The sequence below is a fragment of the Chelmon rostratus genome, chromosome 2, assembly GCF_017976325.1.
Source record: "Chelmon rostratus isolate fCheRos1 chromosome 2, fCheRos1.pri, whole genome shotgun sequence".
Lineage (NCBI taxonomy): Eukaryota > Metazoa > Chordata > Actinopteri > Chaetodontiformes > Chaetodontidae > Chelmon > Chelmon rostratus.
In genome coordinates, this window is record NC_055659.1 from 11,748,008 (window position 1) to 11,772,076 (window position 24,069).

At 41.5% G+C, this 24,069-nt stretch overlaps 1 protein-coding gene across 1 annotated transcript in view; it reads left to right on the forward strand.

Annotated features, from left to right (window-relative positions):
• Positions 1–24,069, forward strand: part of kif5ab (kinesin family member 5A, b) — a 57,050-nt gene that overhangs the window by 25,877 nt on the left and 7,104 nt on the right. The window contains exons 10-24 of the mRNA XM_041953251.1: positions 1,183–1,331; positions 2,856–3,004; positions 6,023–6,231; positions 7,344–7,412; positions 8,660–8,866; positions 11,969–12,115; positions 13,198–13,386; positions 13,658–13,775; positions 15,890–15,954; positions 17,784–17,893; positions 19,389–19,490; positions 20,025–20,085; positions 20,207–20,278; positions 20,455–20,559; positions 22,524–22,740. Of these exons, the coding sequence (XP_041809185.1) occupies positions 1,183–1,331; positions 2,856–3,004; positions 6,023–6,231; positions 7,344–7,412; positions 8,660–8,866; positions 11,969–12,115; positions 13,198–13,386; positions 13,658–13,775; positions 15,890–15,954; positions 17,784–17,893; positions 19,389–19,490; positions 20,025–20,085; positions 20,207–20,278; positions 20,455–20,559; positions 22,524–22,740 (1,969 nt within the window). The remainder of the gene's footprint in view (positions 1–1,182; positions 1,332–2,855; positions 3,005–6,022; positions 6,232–7,343; positions 7,413–8,659; positions 8,867–11,968; positions 12,116–13,197; positions 13,387–13,657; positions 13,776–15,889; positions 15,955–17,783; positions 17,894–19,388; positions 19,491–20,024; positions 20,086–20,206; positions 20,279–20,454; positions 20,560–22,523; positions 22,741–24,069) is intronic.

Below are 24,069 nucleotides of genomic sequence, written 5' to 3' on the forward strand. Positions count from 1 at the left end.
TCACAGAGTACAATTAATCAGCCCGGTCTCTTTATCCTTAGGAACAATGCCCATAACCTAAACCCTACCTTAAAGAACAAGTTCGACATTTTGGGAAACATGCTTATTTATTTTCTTGCTGAGAGTTAGATGAAAAGATCAACAGCACTCTCATTTCTGTACAGTAAATGTTAAGCTTGCTGGCTATCTTAGCTTAGCATAAAGACTGGAAGCAGGGGCTAGCCTGGCTCTGTCTATAGGTCTGCAGTTACTGGTAGGCTCATTTTGTTACCTTCAGACAGTGCCAGGTTAGCTGTTTGTCATGCTTTCCAGTCTGAGTGCTAAGCTAAGCTAATGGGCTGCTTGTGGTAGCTCAATATTTACCCTTTAAAGTGGTATCAATCCTCTCATCTAACTCTGGGGAAGAAAGCAAATAGGTGTGTTTCCCAACATAGCAAACTAGTCCTTTAACAAAATTCTAGTTGCAATAACCACAGTCTTATCTTATCTTATCTTATCTTATCTTATCTTATCTTTACCTAATGTGGACCATACCGTAGTCGCCATGCACAGGTACTGTGGAAAGCAAGAATTTTAATGTTGTCGATGAACATAAACCAGATTTAACTGAATCCTCCCATACTGTCATTCTTGTCTAGCAGTTGGATTAGAAAAATGCTGCAGTGACATGCTAGCCAGTTTTCTGACCCCTCATCTATAATTCCCAACGCTGCTATAGCTGGTAACTCATATTCATATAAGCCACCTGGAAATTCAACCACTGGATCCATTCTGCCTGCTCTATAGTCGTTCCAAGCATCATCATCATAATTAAAACATTCACTAATATTATATAACTCTTAGGGAACTCCTCATAAAACGGAAAGGCACGCAGACTGTAAATGGCTCACAAATCTTTCATAATCTGCTGGCATTCATTCTTTATTCATTGAGCAAGGACACAGTCTTTTTTGAAGACGTTCCAGAGGTTAAAAAAGTAATATTGTGAATGATGCAGCAGAAACTTCATCTTTCTTGTTTCCTGCTGATGCTCACAGCAGCATATTTGTCATGTTTTAAAAGGAATTCAGTTGCATGGTGGTTTGTGATCTTCTTACCTTTTTCTGCTTGTCTTTTTTTTAAAAATGTCTTTCATACCGTCATGGCTTCCCTTTCATACAACCTCTCTCTGTGTTGTTGCAGAAATCCCACGTGCCATACCGTGACAGCAAAATGACTCGCATCTTGCAGGATTCGCTGGGCGGGAACTGTCGCACCACCATGTTCATCTGTTGCTCTCCCTCCAGCTACAATGATGTGGAGACCAAATCCACCTTGATGTTTGGCCAACGGTAACTTGCTTCCATGCTAAGTAGCCACGGGCTGCTGCACTGTGCGGCACAACACACATCACTGTCTCGCTCAGCTGCAGCTGTTGGGATGTTTTTCTGCTGAAATGTGCTCAGCTCAGATATGCTGCTCACATATTACTGCCTCCAACTTTGCTTTTGACGGCCCACACCCTGCTTTGGAGGCAGGGTCTGTGTTGCAATTTGGTTTCTGATCGTGCTGGGATTGCTTAAAGAGTATCTTTTCTAATCTTAAGCGTAAGCTGCACTCATAGAGGCAGCGGTTTGGTTTGCTTGCCAGCTTTCCACTCCTATTGCTCACTGTCAACTCAAAGGAACCCACAGATGGAAAGAAAGATCCCCAAAAAGCCTCCTTATGCTTCCCAAGCCTTTTCCCCCTACCAATGAATTCCTTGAATAGAGACTGACATGAGAGTTGGCTGAAATAAATAATGTATGACCGAGCAAAGGGAGTGACAGAATCCAGAGCAGACATTAGAATTTTACTGAGCAGAAAATTTTGTCTCTTATCTCCCCCTGTCAGCCACAGTAGCTGTTGAACACCCAATTAATCTCTTTCCTAAAATCAATATTGCACCAAAATACTATGACATGGCATTAAACAAATTTCTGTCACACTTTATTTGGATATTTTCAGTGTTATCAACGTGTCAAGTGACTATAATGGTTCAGAAAAATATCCACAAATGAATAGACTTGAGGCGAATCCATGGCATTAAAAGCAGGTTACTGAATACAGTGTCTCGGTTAGGGTTCATTTTAGGGGTTTTATTACTATTAGAAGTAGAGATTTTATGGTTGGATGGTTTGGGTACATAGTGTATAGATGCAGCACATAAATTAGCCATTACCGTTTTGTTCAACATTAACTTTATTGCCACCTGATGTTTGATTATCAGCACTATCCAAACAACGTGTTATCTGAATTCTGATGTGACGGGGCAGCTTTAGATAGGGGCTGCTTGTATTGCTAATATCGGGGAATAAATGAATAATCACAACAGTGTTATCTCACTGGAGTGTAAAATGAAGTGATAGCCCCTGATGTGAAATTCACAGCCTGAGCTGAGTGCTGCAGCTGGAGCATCATGAATGTTTCAACTCTGTGACGCCACCTATTTGCGTCATAATTGAGGAATAATTTATAGCCACATACAGTACTCCTCTGCTCTTGTATGAATTGTACGATTGCTATATTTTATGTGAATGTCTTGTAAGAGGTCTGAAACGTTTTGAATCCTTGCCTCCGTATACCTCCTTCTCCCTACATGCATCATCAAACACAGTTGGCAGGAACCCAATTTGCATACCAATTAATGAGATGCGAGCCCATTTTCATTGAGCAGCCAGGGCTGAAATACCCTTGTTGACAGTTCTTCTATTCTCTGCTGTTCTCTCACACTTTCTTTCCTCTTTTCTGTATCTTTTCCTCTCACTCTCCCACCACTCCTTCCCTCTCTCTCTTTTCTGCTCTTTCCCTGCTTCTCCCCGCATCACTGCAATTAGGGCCAAAACCATAAGAAATACTGTGTCGGTGAACCTGGAGCTCACAGCAGAGCAGTGGAAGAAGAAGTACGAGAAGGAAAAGGAGAAGAACAGGTCACTGAGGGAGACTGTTCAAAGGCTGGAGACTGAGTTGAACCACTGGAGGAACGGTAATACTTACACTGTTATCACGCTGGCAACTTCCAAAAACACAGAATGTCAAAGTGAACTGAAAATTGTTGCCCAAGCTGTCTGACATTATCAAAATTGAGTTCAGGTTTTTAGCCACAGAAGCGGTGTTGTGTCAGGCTCACTACTTTGGTCCAGACTGAAATATCTCAACTACTACTGGATGGATTGCCAAGACATTTTATACAGACATTCATGGTCCCCAGAGGACGAATCCTAATGACTTTGATGCTCCTCTGACTTTTCATTTAACACCACCATTCGGTTATGGTTTGGAGGGAATTGTCTTGACAACCATTGGATGGGTTGCCATTGAAATTTGTTATATCCCTATCTGGATGTATTGTAATAACTTGTTAAATCTATTGCCACCAGGTGAAATTTTTAATTTGACCAATAATTTGATTTATGGCCAAATATCTGCAAAACTAATAATATTGCAACTTATTCCCATCGTCCTCATCTCTGTTTAGTGCGTATTGCTAAGTAGCAAATGGTAGCATGCTAAAATGCTACACTAAAATGGTGAACATGCTAATATTATAATAACTAAACACTGTTGTGCAGCCTCACAGCACAGCTGTGGAATGTTAAATTACTGTAGGCCTAACATGTATGACACAAAATAAATGAAAATTGGACAGGACCAGGACACTAAGTCATTTTTTTTCTTCCTGCTCTCCGGCAAAAAAAATGAGAATTGTGGTATTTGCAGGTAAGGAGCTTGACCTGAAGAGTGCTTAGAGTCAAGTCCAGTGAATACAGCCTCTACATAGTCCCACATAGAAAAATCCCTCCACTATATCTCCTTGTTCCAGTCCCTCTTCATGCATGAAATAGTACTTACTTACAGGAATGAAAATTTTACCATCCTGCTAGCCTGCAGACATTATTTTTCAGTCTGCGTACGTGCAGGTTTAACCTCATTTGATATCATCTGAATACATGCCAGTGGTGATGAGGGAGGAGAGCAGCCAAACGGACTCGCTGGACTTGTGCCCAAAACACTTAAAAATCCCGTTCTGGCGGTTTCTGTTTCATATTATTCAGACTTTTGCACTTTGTATAATTTGATTCCCCTCACATTGTGCTGAAGGCAAGAATCACTGGAGGCTTTATCTTTCATGAATCCTTTATGTATTATTAATCCTCACAGCAACAAGAGCTAATCGCATATACAGAAAAGCCATAACGTACACCGATCCCATTCCATGTTGGTACACACACACATACACCGTCTGTGTCGGCGCACATACAAAAACACAAGCACAAGAAGCACTGCATACATACACACACAAATTCACAGCTAATTATACAAACACACACACATTTCTAAGCATCCTCTCCTCCTGGACTGTAGGTCAATTCAAATGTCAGAGCTCTCAATAGTAGTGATCGGTTGACATTCAAGCCATGTAATGAATCCTGTCCGATGTTTTTCTTGAAGATCATTCCCTCACTGCTTGACCTGAATTTTAAAAACGCTGTAACACATCTTTATTGAACACCTATCAGTGAAAATGATTCCTTTTATTGGTTCATCCGCCTTAGTTACTCTCGTTCTCCTTCACAGGCATGCACACACACACAAACACACACACAATCTCTCCCTGCCCTCTCTTCATCTTTGTCTCTCTCACAATTTAGTACTTTTAATTTCCTAATGGATCATTTTGACAACATCGTTGCCCCCATTCCCACCTTCACTGCTCCATATATTGTTGCCCACTTCAGGCCAGGATCTCCCTGGGACAAATGCTGTTGACCTCCATCTTGTATCATATTATCCGGCTCTTTAGTCAAGGATGGCTCAAAGACAGGAACAGCTGTCTCTTAGAGTAAATTCCACCCCATCGCCTCTACAGTCTAGAGTGGGGATCTCCTATAGTGTGACGCCATGTGCTTCGAGGTTTCAGGCGTTAAACCAGGCAGCTGTTTTTATTAGTGCACCTTCAGACGGACAAGAAGGCCTAATCGGTGACAGGTGCAAAAGGTGTATTGTCTCCTGTATGGATTCATTTGACCTCATCTTAAAGGTGCAAAGCACTCAATTGATCCCAATTGATCCTTTTCTTCCCAGCTACATTACATCAATCAAATCAGTGCTGTGAAATGCTGGAGTGACACAGAAAACAGTGGAAGAAGGCTTCCCAAACGGCTCAGTTATAACACAAAGAAAAAAAGAGGGGGCGCAGTTGAATGCAGAAAAAATTGAAAATTTAATATACTTGATAAAAGTGCACAAATACAGGCACTTACTGACACAAAGAATCTTGAAAAAGCATTTGGTTTAAGTTAGTATAATATTCCAGTCTGGTTGAAAACAATATTTAATAAATATACAGTATATCTATTTTTTTTCCAGGAAACAGAATTGTTGTCTCTCCTTATGAATAATGTAAATGCTAATGTGTTAAAAGTTAGCCAGTGTGAGAGGATCTTACTCTTTACCAATAGCGTCATCATCCCACTATTATGTTGTATGTATGTATGGTTTTGTGCTCTGTTGTATTTATCGCATCACTTCCTGCTTGTGTCCTATACCAAGGGACACCCCCTTAATGAGTAAGGACGAGCATGTAGCCAGAGACGCATGACCAGAGTAACAATCGGTCTGAGCCTGTTTCTGTGTTCTTCAAGGCATTAGGTGCTTGTACTTGTGAACAATTAGCGTGGTGAATATTCTCCCTTTTCTGCATTCAACAGCCTTTCTCTTTCTGAAATACTAGAGTCTGAGCCAACGCGACACACAAGAAATCTAACATCTTAATGTTATATAGGTCTGGTAATTTGTACTGCTCCTGTACTGAGTCCATAGAAAGGAAGATCATTTATAGCACAGAAATATCTCAAACCTGAGATTTTAATGTGTCCATAAGTAAGGAAGGGACATACCCTGAAGATTAACTCACTAATCCCTTTTTTTATGCTTTAATCCATAGTGGAGGATTTGCCAGAGATAAGAGCAACACCAAAAATCTAATATTTTGTCCCTTTAGGTGAGGGTGTTGTTGAGCTAGAGCATCTGAGTCCAGGATCAGAGGACGTCCCCCTGGTGCCTCCCGAATCTGAGGAGCCAATTCTCGACATCTGCAGCCCCTGCAGCCCTTGCTCAGTTGCCTCCTCCATTGTGGTTCACATCTCTGAGGAGGAGCGGCAGAAGTATGAGGAGGAGATCCGCAAGCTGTACAAACAGCTGGATGATAAGGTGATGAATGGATGCTGCATGAGGCCTGTTTGTGTGCATGAACGTAGAGCCATGTACACACGATGGAGGAGATTTCTATAAGGGTATGCCCACATGAATACAAAGAACGTACCATGCATGCATTATTCATGTTCATAATTTCAAGATCAGGCACAAAGTAGTGACTAATGTAACAGCTATTAGTAGCCGTTGGGGAAACAGTAATGTTCAACGTCTATGCACATGTATGCTGTGCTCCACAGTGCTGTGTATTGTTATTGCTTTTGTCAACGGATTTTCCATTAAATCTGCAGAGCAGGTCGTGTGTGGCACAGTTTGTATTCCTTTTACATTTCATATGAGAAAGCACATTACACATAACCCTTTTGACATTTCCACACAAGCAAGCAGATGCAGGTATGCAGTTGCACATACTGTGCAGGGAAATCCATGGGGATGCACTCTGTGGTGAAGTAGACCTGTATTATACACACAACAAATGTGTGGCTTGACTTCTGCTTGAAGTGTTTCTGGTTGAGGTAGTGGAGTTTAGCATTGAGAGGGCTTGCATTTTCCATTGTGGTATGCATGATCAGTTGACTACAGCCCATCAAATAACTGCTGTATTTAGTAATTTATCATACCCTTATTAATATACTGTGCATTTCTTTATTTTTATGTTATACTACATTGATGTTTTTGTGACACTTAATATCGAGGTACACATACAGTATTCATCATTAATAAGTTGCTTATGAGCAGGCATGTTAGTAGCATATTGGCTCTTTATTAGTCATTATAAAGCAATTATTGATGCCTTATTCTGGGGGTTAGGGTTATTGAGCGTTAAATTAATAAGATCATACTTAATATACAACAGCTTCCTTCAAGAAGCAGTAATTGGGAGGTTATTGAGGAAAATACAATACAATTCTAGTAAGAAACTGGTAAAAAGTGAATATATGTAGCTCAATATAAAGTCTTACGAAGTTTTTGTCTGAAATAGTATTGAAAGTACTACATATCTCTCATTTAGACACCAGTGTACGAAGTATCTGTACTGAACCAGTGTGTGCAATACATAACACTGTAAATGAACTGTTTCTAGTCCATGTGTGTCTTTGTCTCTGAAGGATGATGAGATCAACCACCAGAGCCAGATGGTTGAGAAACTGAAGGAGCAGATGCTGGACCAGGAGGAGGTAAAAGACCTCTGTTTTACATCCTTTCATCCGTTTGGTTAAACGGCCCACAGTTGGCTGCAGCGCCTGCAAGCGTGACATTGAAAACACACACTTTGAATAGAACTCAGCCGTGAGAGGTTTATTATCTTGCCCTTGAGATGAATAAAGGAAAAAAAAAAAAAACACTTTTCAGGTGCCAGAAAGCACTTGAAGAACATAAAGCATTATTGTTATTGATCATGAATGTATTTGTATGTTCCCGGCAGTTTAAATTGGAATGGGTTTCAGTGGCTGCTTAGACACAAATGATTGGACGGAAGGATCAATACAAAGATTGATGAAGGACTGAAGCATGTAGGTTAACATTGTAACATTGTAGCTGATTAACACACAAAGAAATGCACGCGTTTGATCTGATATGTGATCTAATGTGCTGTGGATGAGCATTACTCCACTATCTTTGTGAATTTGGAGACTTTTTTGTTCAAGTAAATGGTTTTAAGCCTGTTTCGCACACAAATCTACAGTAAACTGTCTGCCTGTATATAACTACTTGTGGGAAGCACAGCAATCAAAAGACTTCATTAAAAGGTAATTAAGAAGAGTATTTACAGCATGCATTCATAACAGGAGCTGAACCATAGGGCCAAACGGCCTGCACCAAGCTTTTTGCATGTAATACGCTGCCAAGTAAAAGACTCCACATTTGCAAAATTAGTTCATTCATATCCCAAAATGGGTCTACTGTGGTTGAGCTGACACGAAGGTAACTACCCAGCCTTAGCTGGCGTGCAGTGACATGACACCCATTTATCCGAACATAATGTGTATGCTACAGCACAAACACGCGGGCACCCTGGGTAGAGCAACATCCACATTTAATGACACCCATTCAATAAAATGACCCACAGTGGACTACAGCAGTGCATATGCAAACAAACACCACGGTGGCAGAAAAATGCCAGCTCTTACAGTGCCAAGTGATAATCTAACATGAATATTTAAAATATGTTTCATCTGTTAGATTGCTCCTGTATTGTGTAATAGGGTTGGTAGACATGCGTATCTCTTACTAGCAAAGGAGCAAGATAAACCCCACAATTATGTTTTATTGAAACAACACAGCTCTGCCTCGTGAATAACGAAGAAGCTGCTGCTTGTTGTATGCTCGCAGACAGTTCACTCTCTCTGTTCCTTTTTTACACCAAATCTTTTTTTTTTTATTTGCAGCTCATATTTAGCTGTTAAATGTCCTTGTCCCTCAGCTTCTGGCATCATCCAGGGGTGATAGTGAGAAGGTGCAGTCGGAGCTCGGCAGGCTGCAGACAGAGAATGAGTCTGCTAAGGCTGAGGTGAATGAAGTCCTCCAGGCCCTGGAGGAGCTGGCAGTCAACTACGACCAGAAGAGCCTGGAGGTGGAGGAGAAGAGCGTGCAGAACAAGCTGCTGGCTGAAGAGCTTGCAAAGAAAATGGTGGGTTTGGCTTGCCGGAGGCTCACTTTCATGCCTTAAGACCGAATATTTATTGCAGCGCAAAATGGGCCAAAAGGGAAAAAGAGAGAACGGTGAAGAGAAAAAGAAATGCAAAGAGGGATCAACGGAGAGGGGTTTTACATGCTTGTCCTAGCATTAGCGAAAACTGATGAAGGCATGGACCGAGGTGGTGGTGTGGTATGCAGAGCTTGGAAGCACATTTAGAAAAAAAAAAAAACAGAGAGAAGGAGCATGTAGGTATAAAGTAATCCATCCATCTATCCATTTAAATCCATGTCTTTCAAGAATATGTAGAACTAGTGGTTCAAAATGCAATTAGAGAGATAATGAGCAGAGCTGCGTGGAGGAAAAGATAAAAGAGAAAATTCAGATAAAAGGTGCAGCTGCAGATCCATGTAAGAAGAAATATTAGGAAAGTATAAATATAATGGGTGGCAAGTGGAAGAAGAGGGGGAAAAAAAGTAAACCTATTTTATTTCCCATAATCACTCTAGACAGTAACCAACAACTTGACATAAAACATCACAAATGTTGTTCAAATTCGAGCCAGAGCTGGTTTCTTGGCCTCGGCCCTTGAATTCACTCATAAGGCTCTAAGAAACATTCAAAACCACAACAACACTCACCTGATGAATGAGATTACGTTCATGTTAAAGTTTTGATAAGTAACATCTAAAGACATTTCTGGACTTTGAATGCCGCTTAGTCTTGAATTTTTAATGTTATTAAGAAATGCTGAAGGCAAGGTTTTCAGGGCCTTTAAAATGTGGCATCAGTGAAGCAAATTTGTGGTATGTATTGATGATTTTAAGGGTTTGAATGTGACTGGATCTAACTCACTTTTGAAAAGGCAAATTGAGATAAAAGAAAGAGTATTTGCAGAGCTGGTCAGTCCTTAATAAAGTTATTGTGGCTGGCTCGGTGAACAGAGAGGACTATTATTCACCTTCTTAAGACCTCTTCAATATTTCATGCACCGCTTTACAATCTGCCACAGTGTCCTCTCCTCCCTCTCCGTCTTTCTCCGGAGCTGGCGCAGAAATTGATGAAATGATTTGACAATATAACTACTCAATGCACAGTTTAGTGGGCTAAAGCCAGCTGAAATCTTTCTCTTTTCCTCAATCATCTCACTTAGCTCAGCTTCTCTGTGGCCTCTTCAGTCTGTCCTGTCCTGACCTCTCTCCTGACGCGTCTTCTCAGAGAGGCTGCCTGGCAGTCTGACAAGATGGGAAGCTCAACACGTACAGGAAACCACCCAGTGATCTAAAAAGAATCCAATTATTCCAGCTTCTCGAGGCCCTTTCCAGCTTCATTCCCCCTGACTCTTTATTAGCAAATCTCCATTTACTGCATCCCAGCTGTTATGCTGATGTGTATTGTTGCCGCTCTTTGAATTTTTCCCTATCTACAGTAGAAATGGGGCAGCATTGACCGAGAAAAATGGTGCACTGGAGTGCATTCATCACTGTCTTCACCCCACCGTCTTCTCAGCTGTCTTCATCTCTGCTTTCAGTGGAAACCCCTCTCTTCTTCTGCAGGAGGCCATGCCATCGCTCACTGTCACTGTCACTCATCAGCTCCTTTAAGCGCCTTCTTTCATCCGCCCATCCATTCAAGCCCCTTTTCTATCATTATGATTAAATTCATTTATCATTCAGCAGACCATCTCTCCTCTTCAATATCTCTTCATGAATCTTTCTTCAACTAAACTAAACACTTTTCATTAACCTCCACTCTCCTGTTCTCTTTACTTATTCATAAATGAATCGATTTCGGTTAATTATTTAGTGCCGTTTTTTTGCTAAGCTAATGTTTTGACATGGGAAGTGACCTGGAAAATGATCACATGGCTTGAAGCTAATGAAGGGATGAAGATGGAGAGGTTGATAAAGAAGTAAATGTTGCTGTATTTAATGAAGGCCGCTAATGGTGTGTTCATTTGACTGATGATCCGTGGGGGCTGTAGCTTAAATACACCATTAAAAAAGACCTCAAGTACATGATTTATCTGACAATAGACGATTCATTTAATATATAATGAAACACCTTCAATGTGTGTAGAACTGAAAAGCTTATTTTTGATTAACCTTTATTTGAAAGGAATACATTTTTGTTGCTCATGGTCACACTGAACTAAACCAAGAACAAGGTTATAGATACCACTGAGGACGCAGAGGTCATTCCTCAATAATGTTTCCAGAAATTTGGTTTTGAAGTCTGATTTTAATATTCTTTGGTCAAAATACTGTATATTTTCTTTATTGTCTGTTTCTTGGCAAAAACTACTATTAAATGGAAAATACAATTACTTTTTTCCAACAGGACTTTATCCTGGCGTTGCGGAGAAATCATCTATAGTAATTATAATTCTATAGCAATGTATACATAAGTTATATGCATTATGACTTTATTTAAAGCCGTATATGTAGTAAGTGGACAGTTAAATTAATAAATAAAATTAGGAGAAGTTTTTTGACAGCTATTAAACAGTTCTTGGGGGGATGGGGTTTTACTGGGGTAAATTCGGTCTCATTCATGGCTGCTCATGTTAATCATATTGAAAAGTTGATGCATGGTGCAGCAGGATGCAACCTTTGAGCTGCCCTTCCTTCAGTTTATGTCCTCAAACCTGTTGAGTATCGATTGGACACAAATTGTGTAATTGTGTTTAAGCCATTGAGGCTACAGCATTCTATAGATGCTGTACAAAATGGAGGAGGACAAAGGAAGCTCCATCATTCTCCCTCCCAGATGCTTTCATTCAGCGCAGATGCCATCAAACTCCATCTCGGCAGTTTATTGATTTGTAATTTAGCGGCCATTATGTTTTGCTGTTTGGATTCTTGGATGAGAAGGGGGTCAGGGGTAAAAATGTGTCTGGCGGCAGTGTGTGCTCACAGGTTAGAGGATTCCCAATCCTTACCTCTCTAAACCCTCTGCTACACAATTTTCTCTCCCCCTATTATTCCTCTTCTTTCCCCTCTCTCCTCTCCTGGGTTTTCTCTCTCTCCTTCCTCTCCCCCCGCCCCTCGTCTTCCTCTCTGTTCACTCCCTCATTTCACTCCTCTCCTCCCACAGGCTCACCTCGTGGCTTTAGAGGCGGAGCTGTCCCGTATCCAGGAAGTGAGCAGCCACCAAAGGAAACGCATCGCTGAGATTCTCAACGGGCTGATGAGGGACCTGAGTGAGTTCAGCACCATCGTAGGAAACAGAGACATCAAGCTGGTGAGTGGGACATTGTATTCACTTACCAGAGACGTTTAAGAAGGAACAGACAGTTACACTGATATATAACACCTGATTCTGTGACAAAAGATGATGATCATTTTTAATAGTAAACTTTTCTACCTAAAACATTTAAATCCTCTTATCCCCCTACAGTCAAATAACATTTAACTATTCTGACACAATCGATACAGTTCATATATATATATATATATATATATATATATATAAAATATTTTTCTTTTTAAAGTCATATCCAGAGTGCACAGATACTCCTGGCACCATTGCAGCTTGTCTCTCTAGTAAACACCCCATGTCTAAAGACAAATGTCCATACATCTGTTCTCAGTGACACTACTACCCACCGACCTATACTTACATCACTACGAAGTGCATGAAAAGTAGTGTTTTGTTGTTTGTAATAGTACATTTCTTAAATTACAGAGACTCAGAATGTCTGTCAGTGATGTTTTTATAACTCTGGACTCTCCAACACTTTATCCATTCATATACAGTATACAGTATTTATTTGCTGTGTGCTGAAAACCTACGGGCAGAAACCCAATTATTTCAAGTAGTTTAAATGTGTTCCACACGAGTGATTCCCAGCCATGGGCCACTAAACCTTTATCATGCTGTGAAATCTTAAAACCCAAGAATTGAACATTCAAAATGTCTTTTTCATTATTTTATGCAAAATTATATCTAATTCAGCTTGACATATTTTCCATCTGTAGAAATTCCCGCATACATTATACAATATAGTGATGTATATGTACTTCCCTTGACTATCAAGCTCTCTGTGTAATACCTGAGGATATGTTATGGGCATATCCACTGATATCCATCTTGGCTGTAATATTTAGACTCTCTATCCTTCATACAGCAGGAGTCACAGCATCTGCTAAATGATGCTGTTAACCTAATGGATGTGCATGCAAAATGGCAGTGAGGGTTTCTTAGATACCTCCCTCTCTCTTTACCTTCCCAGCTGTCTTTAAATCATCCCCACTCGATCTTAACCAGATGTCTCTGCTGCTCCTTTAACTAGCTCTCCTCCTGTCTGTCTCATTTATCTCCAGCCCATGGAGATCACTGGTGTGATCGAGGAGGAGTTCACAGTGGCTCGCCTGTACATCAGTAAGATAAAGTCAGAGGTGAAGTCCATGGTGAAGCGCTGCCGCCACCTGGAAAACCTTCAGATGGAGTGTCACCGCAAGATGGAGGAGACGGGCAGAGAGCTGTCCTCGTGTCACCTCCTCGTTTCACAGGTGAGGGACTGATGGAGGAACTAGCAACATCTGAAAACATCTGGTGTGAGAAAGAAGTTTGTAAATCTGTTAATCCAGTGGGAGATTTGGGTATTTTGGTGCTGATGTGGAAAAAGCCATCATGTGAGTTTTACTGTCTTGACAAGGATCATTCAGCATAGATCAAATCCATCCCACAGTGAGTAAGGACATTTTATCCTTGTTGTCTCAGGTAGGTCCTTTGCTCATCAGTATACTCTCTGCATCTGAGACGTTGTGTTCTGACTTTCAGCACGAGGCAAAGATCCGCTCTCTGACGGACTACATGCAGAATGTGGAGCTGAAGAAGAGACACCTGGAGGACAGCTATGACTCTCTGAGCGAGGAACTGGCCAAACTCCAAGCTCAAGGTTGACTAATGCGACATTAGGCTATTTCATTACAGTAAAAAACATCATCATGATTGAAGTACAACAGTAGCTTTATCAAAATGTGAAACACAGAGAACAGATAACCAGCCAGCCTAAAGAATGCAGCCAGTGCACAGTGGTGCTTTGAGCTTAATGCTAATGTAAGCATGCTAACATGACGTTAAGCCAGTGTATGTGTACCATTTTCACCACCATAAATTAGCATACAGCTGCAGTTGGTGACCATGTCAGTAGTTTTGCAGGTAGTTAGTCATAAACCAAAGTGCTGGACAAACCTGATAATGCTGCTACATGAAAAGTGAAGGCATCACCGAAGTTAATGCCTACATCCTGAAGGGAATATGAACGTTTGTCTCAAATTTTGCATCTAATAGCTGTGAAACATTTCAATGAAAAGCTCAAATCTCAACCTCATGGCACTAGAAGAAAAGTCCAGGTATCACCAAAGTCAGCAGGGGGAGGTCATCGGGATTAATCTTCTGAGCACCATGAATGATTTTTCATCGGACCAAAGTGTTGAACCAACCAACATTTCCATCCATACAGCCATGATGCTTGTGTGACAGTTTAGTCAACACTACTTAAAATACTAATATTGGACTACAGAGTCAGGCTGAGTATTTGCAATAGCACATGAACTGAGCTTTTGAGGTGAAATCCAGCCAAACCTGACGCTCAAGGATCAATAGTGCATAAACACAGTCAGTGCAGTACATATAAAATGCACAGCTTCTGTGTTTGTAATAATAGTGTCTTTGCCTGAGGCACAGGTTGGGGTGTTTGACCGATGTGAGCGAACTTATAGAAAAACAAGGAACTAAGAGTTTAACATTTATTCAGACTCTAAGATGAAGGAGTTGAAAACATCAGTATGATCAGACAAGCAAAACAAAATGTTTATGGTTGATAAATCAGGCAAAATACAAGCCTCCAGCACAAATCCAATCAGCATGCTCAAACAGTCAACAAATCAGATCTTTGCTCAGTAAATCCAAAAATACGGCAGGTTTAAAGCAGAACATTTGCCCATTGGAAGCACATGTTTTTAAGATGACATCGTGCTAAAGGGACTGAAATAATAAAGCATGATCTGAGCACTGTGACATTTTTACTCACTGCACAGTTAAGGACAGTATTTAGATTGATCTACACTATAAATCTTGAGAAATTGCTGATTTCAGATGACAAAGTCAAAGATGAGGTTAATGTTCTGCCACAGTCAAACAGAATCATGTCTGAACCAAGTGAAATATAAAAAATGACAACAAGCCTGTCTGTTTGACTGCATTTCAGCTCCACCAGACTAGAACTGAGAGGAAGTGCCTCCTCGCTTAAAACAATTTTATTGGCTTCAATGGAGAGCTTTAGTCTGTGCCAGAGGCCTTTCTACCCTGTCAAGAAAAAGAAAAACAAGAGTAAACAGTGATGAACAGCTTAGGCTCCCAAACATTTCACAGCACGAATAGATTACTGGTACGTTTGAAATTTGTGCCAGGTCCAGCTAACTGCAGTTACTCCCAAGACACTGGCACAATTCACAAACCAGGCCAAAGGCAATGTAAGTCATTCTTCCCGAGGAGTCCCACGGAACTGCATTAAATTACTGCTGGATTTAAGGGTAGGACAATCAATTTTGGCCGTACGCCGCGCCTAAGCCAGGTGGTCCTCGAGTCATTACAGGAGTGGATAAGTACAAAGTGCCGCAGGTCACGTCGATCACGCAGGCTGGTGTGAGATAGAGAGCGCTGTAATTTCATCATCAGACACCAGGAACAGCAGTGTGTTAACAACAGATCAGATCAGTGTGAAACAATAGCTGTCTTTATCAATAATAGATATTATTACACCCAAGGCACAGCTTAGATCGCGTCGACCTCGCTGTCAACATCAAGCGGCAGTGGTGCTGTGCTGTCAAAGTCAGGTCACTGTCACCTCTCTCTACATCACAGTGTTACTCTCTTTTATGAGGCTGCTTTTCTCTTCCTCTTATGTCTTCTTTTTCTCGCCCTGGTTTCGCTCACTGTCATTCTCTTTCTGTCTTTTCTCCTAAAAATGTGTGTGTGTGTGTGTGTGTGTGTGTGTGTGTGTTTCAGAGACCATGTCACAGGTGGCTAGGGGGAAGCATCACACATCTGTCCAGGATTCTTGTGATATAAAGGTAATCATGGCTACAGTGAGAGCAACTCAGTGTGATGACCTTTAATCACACCACCTTAGCACTCAGCTAACTGCAAGTGTATATTGTGTGTGTGTAGGTATATGTGTGTATGTGTGTGGCTGTGTGGGTCTGAGGCGTGTGTTTGTGTAAAGGTCTGATGGTCTACGACTGCTTCCATGCATACATGTGTCAGTATACTGTGTCTGTGTGCTTGTGCATGGGATCATGAGTGCAAGTGCTTTTGCATGTAAACCAGGGCTGCAACAAACTGACTGATTTAAGGAATAGTTTGACATTTTGACATTTGCTGCTTAGCTTTCGTCTCTATAGATGACAGGATTCATGCCACTGTCATGTCTGTGTGATAAATATGAAGCTGGAGTTAGCATAGCTTAGCATAAAGACTGGCAACTGCTAGACTTGCTGTGTCCAAAGGCAACAAAATTGCAGCATAAAAATGAAACGTTGATATTTTTACAGGGAGGGCGATGTTGCTGACTATTTATTGGCTGGGATGAATAACTTCCTGGAGTCTCCACTTGTTGCCTAGCAACTGGTGCCAGCCAAGAAATTGCCTGATACATAATTGTCTGTAAAATGGAACTTTCTGATTTTTATGCTATGGTTTCTGTATGCATTAAACAATCAAGATTTAAAGTTTCAAGTTCTTGTTATCTTTGGACAGAGCCAGGTTAACTCTTTCCCCCTGTTTCAAGTCTAAATATGTAAGTGGAGCTTCTGCCTCCACTTACATATTTATTGTACAGACGTGAGAGCAGTATCAATTTTTTCATCTAACTCTTGGTGAGAAAGCAAATAAATGTTTCCCCAAACGTCAAACAATTCCTTTATTGTCAGATAATTGTGAAAAAATGCCTCATCACAGTTTCCCAGAGCCCCAGATGTCAAATGAAATCCAGAGATATTCAATTTAGATTTAAACAAAATAGACAAAAGCAGTACAGCCTCACATTTGAGAAGCTGGAAACTGTTTGGCATTTTTCTTTGATAAATGACTTTCGGTTTTTCAGTATTCATTTGCTTTTGGGCATCTGTTACCTGCGGGTTCCCATCACATACAGTGCACACAGCGCATTAAAGACCGCAGCTTTGGTATATTTTGCACAAAGACCCAGAAATAAACAGTAAACTGGAATAGCACCAGGCCTTAGGTTTTCTGTATGCCAGGTTAGGTTGTGTAAATTTGATGAAATACAATTTTATGTTGAAAAATACACCATGTGAATACAATATAATGTAAAATATTAAAGGTGTAAAATATATTTTGATATAAGACAGGGCTCCTGTACAGATAAGGACACGAGACTATGCAATAATGCAGAATCCACTTCATACTGTTCTTGACTGGTGCAAACTCCTAAGCAAATTTAGAAGTAATAAAATGTCCAAAAAGCAGCTGACAAACAGTGAACTGAGGGGTTTTTGAGGTCCAGCTGCTGATCAGGCGTCACAGTAAACATGCAGCACATGTGGTTTTCAGCTGCCAAACACTCCTGTACAGCTGTTTGTTGTTTTTGATCACCTGCCTGTGTTTGTGCACATGTTCACGAGTGTCTTTTTGCATGTCAGCGTGCAACACGCTCCAGTTTCACTGGCCATGTCTCTCTTTGTAATCAGTGGCGGTCTGCTGTGTGTATGTGTTCAGTGCCCATGTGGCCCCCTATGTCCACATGTGCACCGGTGTGTGTAATTGTATCCTCTCTTGTTATTTTGTCATTTTGTTTTCTTTTTGTTCCCACCTCCTGGTCCCGTCTCTCTCTCATTATATATGTATGCCCCCCCCCCCCCTCTTGTTGCCTGTACCTCAGAGGGCTCTGGAGCAGCAGATGGAGTCACACCGTGAGGTGCACAGCAAACAGCTTGGCCGCCTGCGAGACGAGATCAATGAGAAGCAGAAGATCATCGACGACTTAACCGAGTCAGTGCTTTATTGTCATTTTTCACCTTCTCTGACTAAACCAGGGTTTAAATCAGGACTCTGCTCTTGACTTGTGTAGGAGTATAAAAACAGAAGTACAGGAGCATTTTAAAGCAGAGATATGAATACACCAAAGTATACAAAAATTCTACAAATGTCCTGGAAAGACTGGACTGTGTGGCACTATACAATACAGGCCAGAAGCAGACAGCTTACCCACTCAGCTGACTCGAGGCTCAAGTCTGAAATTCAATTCTCCCATTTTAAGCAGCGTGGAAATGCTAAAATTGGGATACATGGTCTCAGTCAGTAGCTGAGTTGAAAGAAGTCTAAGCCCTGCTGTAGCTGCAAGAGGGGCTGAAATCTGAAATAAATGTGTGTGGGAGGTTGACATGGTGAGGAAACTGCAGCGTGGGAGGACTTTAGAGCCAAGCTGCTGCTGAACCACGATGTGAGGAGCCACTCGGCTGGCTCGGGCTCCTTGAAAAGACGCCCCCCTCAGGTGCCTCGTTTTGAAGATGTTCTGTAGCAGACTGTCTGCAGACTGCAGTGCAAGCCCTCGTGAGGGACTAAAGTACATTTCCCAGCTGGCCTGGGAGTGTCTGGTGACACCCAAGGAGCAGCTGCTGAGAATTATGAATGAAAAGACTTTTAGGGCTGCACTGCTCGCCCTGCTGGTGCAGCCTGATTTGGATAAGCAGCTTGAAAATGGATGGATGGTTGGATGGTTGGATGTCAGTGACGAAGAATACATTTGAAATAGGAGGAGTAAGACCCTTCAGATCTTTGAGGTAGAGTAGCCAGAGCGGGTGTACATGATAAATGTTCTTCCATGATTCAAGGAGAGTAAAATGTGAAATGGTTCAAATTAAGGGTACACACAGTGGTGCGTGCAAGTGTGCAGCTTTTTTTGACCTATTTTGACCTATTTTCTTAAATAGGTTGTATCTGAACCTTAATGGAACTTTAGTTTTGACCTCAGACCACTCAAGTACCCCCGTGATCAGCCAAAATGCATGCATGCAGAAACACTTCATAATATTTGCTCGCTTTGAAAATCTGTGCATGTCACTGAGCTGGAGCTTCACACCTCAGACTCAGGAAAGACAATTTATTCTTCTCATGTGACACTGAGGGGGTTGTCATGCTATTCTAAGACAACAAAACCCCGTCACAATACAAGCAATCAGCCTATGAAAAAGCATTTTTCTGCCAGTTTAAAAACAATTATAAACCCTCTGGTGTACGTTAATTGTAAAATAGCTGACGATATAGCAGTAAAATTAAAGATGGACATTGAGGTAGTCGAAGTTGAATTAAATAAAGAACATATGAATTTCATAGTAGAAGGTATTAGGTAGTAGGTATAGTGAATTCACTATATTACTTAGCATGTTATATTAAATTCTATATTAGTATTCTGTTTTTGGAGAGTAAGTATCTATTTTGAACCTATCCACTGAATCCCTCAGTGAGCCATTGTTCGCCTTTCCAGTTGTAACCAGAAGCAGCAGCTGGAGTTGGAGCAACTGCACTGTGACTTTGAGCATCTCAGGAGCCAAGAGCATCACAAGAGCCGGCAGCTGGAGGAACTGACGTGAGTCTGTGCTTTACCGTCCTGGACAGCTTTCAAACGCTTCACCATATGGAGGCCTGAGGGCGGGCTGCCTCTTTTGATTCACGTCTTCCTTTTCCCTCTGTCCTTTGTCTTGCTTTTGTCTATTTATTTTCGTCTCGCTCTACAGCTCTGACTGTTATCCTATTTATGGAGCATTCTGTCGCTGTGGAGTATTATAGTCATACAGTTTGAGGCTGAAATTTCCTGGGGGCTAACCCTTTTAACCCTCTCAGTGCCTCTTTCTATTCCTGATTGTGTAACTCTCTTTACTTCTCCATTATGGAGATTACTGGGATAAGGTAGCAGCTGGCTGCTAATAGGCCTCTTTCTAAACTGACCTTTGCAGCGTATTGCATCAGATTGGCAGATGGGTTACAGCCCATGAGTGGGGCAGCCGGTCCATGCTGCGTTCGTTCTTTATTCATGAATTATTCTGGCAATAACTTGGCAGAGAGAATTTCATTTTGAATTTCCTCTCTATCTGCCTGACTATATCTTTCTGTCTATCTGTAGATTCCTCCATGAGCGACATGAGCAGTCGAAGCAGGACCTCAAAGGGCTGGAGGAGACGGTTGTAAGTCATTATTTGCCGCCGTTATTCACTTTGCTCCCTCAGAGACCACTGATCCACTAAATGCTCTGTAACTGTTTGAACTGCACTATTTCCTTTCTCTGTCTCTCCCTTAATACGGAAGGCTCGTGAGCTCCACACCCTGCACAACCTGCGCAAGCTTTTTGTTCAAGACCTCACGACTCGAGTTAGAAAAGTAAGGCACACACAAACACAAACCTTTAATCCCGCACATATGCAGTAACCACTGCAGAGATAGTACATGTGGTTTTACCTTGGCTGTATGCAAATTACTTTTTTGGAACTGTTTTGTTTTGTTTTTACTTGTTTTTTTCACACAAAAATAAATATCTCTGTTGTTTCTGCTAACAGAGTGCGGGGATGGAGCCTGATGATAGCGGGGGATACATCACCCAGAAACAGAAGATTTCCTTTCTTGAAAACAACCTGGACCAGCTTACAAAAGTTCACAAACAGGTAACAGTATAAGCAGCAGATATAAAACTTAGAATTATAGTAAAAAGAGGCTGAAAATGCCATTTTACCAGGCCAGCATTTCTTTAAAAAATAGGATGGATCATCGGCCTTTCCTTTAATCTGGAAGCCTGATTCTCACTGTGTCGTAGCAGAGCAGTAAGGCAGAAACGTCTTTGCTGGGTAGAATATGAGAGGGGGACAAAAAGCTAGCCAAATTTAAATACAGAGCAGTGTGCGCCGTTTGTCATTGCTCTCCTACGGGCAAAAGTAATGCTAGCACCATCAATCATCTCACCAGAGCAACTTCACACGAACGTCGCCTTGAAAACAGAGCGGCAGGAGGCGTTAAAGCGTGCTGCCTTCAGGGGAAGGAAGCCGCGCAGTGCAGAACACTTACTCACATTTGATAAACACAAATGAATTCACCGTGCAGGTGCACACAGACACACAGAGTCTGTCTCCTCTCTGTAGCTGTCACACACAAGCTCTCAGAAGCAACCCAGCGCTCGAAAAGATTCGGCATCAACACACGCGCGCCTCACATCTTTCTTTAATACTCCTAAATGGACTAAAGCAGTGGGCTAAGTGTTGATGTGCTAACTGTTCTGCAGATTGGCACATATTCTCAGTCTGGCAGATTGGTGGGAGCTGCACTGCAGCAGTTTGTCAGGCAGAAAACCAATCCTAAAGTGGCTGCTGGGAGTCTCCAACCCATCCACCACCTGCTGATACTGTGGGAATGAAAGATGAAAGTCATGGTCATATATCAGCAAACTCCCAGTGGAGAGTGATAAGGCTCCCAAAGACTGGTAGTGGACAGTGCAACGGGGCTATGTATGAGTGTCTCTGCCCCAGCACAGATATAGTAATGTCTCTCCATCCATCTGCACACACACACAACTGTGATGAGCTCTTTTATAACATAATTTACCTCCTGTCTGGTCTCCATTTTTTTGTTTTTGCCTTCAAAATGACTCACCACAAAACAGTAACCTAGTACTGCTAAGCCTCCAGTGGCTCTATTGAATTCCCTGAATCCTTTGCCTGCGTTGCCTGTTAGATAACTTTGCCCTGTTTGATAAACCCTCTAGTCTTGTACTTGGTATCTCTGCAGGGCGCGGATTAGTTTTCATGATCACGTAGCAGCAAACTCTCAGTGCTCAGTCACTGGATTTTCACATTTATCTTTCTCTCATAGAAGAAACATGCAGTGTGCAGCAATTTGAAACCAAGTTTTTACGTCATTGTTACTGTACCTAAAGAATACTTTTTACTCTTACTCCTGCAGACTATTATGGAGTCAATAAAATAACTCAGTCTTTGTTGTAGGTGTTTTGTTGGTCAAAATAGTAAAGGTACCAATCAATATTTTTTATTAGCAAAAGATGCAACACTAATATCGATAAAAGTGGTTTGTTATGCGTTGTCTTCCTTGTTGAATAAGTGAAATATGTTATTAGGCCGATCTGGGACTGTCTGCCAGCAGAACCAGTCGATCGTGTTTCCTCAACGTAAAAGGCAGTATAGGCTGTCTTTTCTCAGACAATTTTCCCATCAGATTGTACTTGACACTCCTCTGTTCCACCCTGCTGCACCGATTTAGCTCTAACTGACAGGAATGTTCCAGTTTAAACCGAAGAGGCAATGTGGTCACTTTGCTACTTCCACTGTTTCATTGTTCTTCTCTCCGTGCTACAAAAGGGGGATCACTCACACTGCACAAAGTCAGAAAGAAAAATCGCCTTAATCCTTTGGCTACAATACAAACACAATAGAAAAACAGTGAAACATCATGCCCACGTCTCAAAGTGGTGCATGCAGCAATTCAAAGGGACTCAAACAATATTTCTAACTTTTTCTCATCACTATCTTTTTTATATATAGGAGGTTATACTGCATGGTCATTGACATGTTATGTCAATCCCTGTGGGCATACTGAAAGTGCTCTTGTGTGTGTGAGACAGCTGGTCCGTGACAATGCAGATCTTCGCTGTGAGCTTCCAAAGCTGGAGAAACGCCTTCGGTCTACAGCTGAGCGAGTTAAGGCGCTGGAGGGTGCACTGAAGGAGGCGAAGGAAGGGGCCATGAAGGACCGCCGCCGCTACCAGCAGGAAGTGGAGCGCATCAAAGATGTGATGAGGGCTCGCAATCCATTCCGCCGTCCCCATGCTGCACAGATAGGTGACACATGCACCCTGCTCACAGATTCTGCTGTTTCAGAATAATTGAACAGCCCTCAGCAGTGATCTGCACACTGCTTTACATGGCTGCGTGTGTCATTTCATAACAGCTGTGTAATCGGATAGAATGACGGCATTAAAGCAGTTTCTCTTCTTTGTAGGTAGACATTGATCCATTGCATCCATCCATTATAATCTGATCTGTGGGTATTAACATGCAATATTCCAGTATTTCATTGCTTTCTTGTTTAGGACATTAATTGCTTTCTTATAATTCTCTCAAGGAAATGTGCCGATGTGAGTCCACTGAAATTCAGTTTTGTAATCTCCCAATGGTAATGTCCGATTTCCTCTGCAGCCATCCACCTTTATAGCCATCAAAGCTGATGCTACACACCTGTAGTTTTAACAAAGCATATTTCTTCTCTTAATGAAGACAAATGTCTCAAAATACTTTTAAAATTCATGTAAATTATTACAGGAAATATTGAAGAAATGGCAATGCGAATCCTCTCCACCACTTTACCGCTCAGGTCACACATGGTAACACTCTAGTCTCTCTGGCCACAGTATTTTATCCGCTTCCTCTGACAAAAATTGTGAAATGGTCAAGTCTTTAGATTTGCTTCCCTCATACTCCATCATCTGTCGTCGTCCCAACCAGAACAGGACACATTCATGCACCTCCTCCTCATGCACGAGTGAGCTGCGAGACAGGTTTTCGGCACCAATCCTCTATCGCAGGGACTGGAAGTACCAGAGGCTCAGGTTCACCAGTGTGGAACACACCGATATGTTGGGAACTGGTAGAAACTACATTCAACAACATATGTTAGCTTCCAGCAATGTTGACCATATTCATGATCACACCAAAATGCTTTATGCAATATTTATGCTTGAATTGGTGCGATGGTTGAATACTTAGCATACAAGGATTTACACAGTGAGTATGCTTTTCTGAGAGAAAGACAAGTTGTGAGAAAAGCACTGTAATCCATCTTGATCAGCAAGACTCAATTCATCACTGTGTCAAAAGAGAAAATTGCACTTATGCGTTTGAAGCCTGTGTGAAAGAAATGCGAGACGCATATGCTGCTGTGAGAAAATCAGCTATTGATTTGAGAGTGCTTCTAGAATAATGATTTTCAGTGGAGAATTATACCAAAGCAACTGAGAATAACTGTGATATTGTGAGGTTTATTAGAGTCCAACTGAAATCACATTTTCACATCCTTTTTGTAATGAAATATAATGTCAGTGTTTTTTTCAGATGTTTTTTTAGTAGCTTTATATTCTTAAAAGGAAGCACAACAGTCTTTGGGGAAATAGC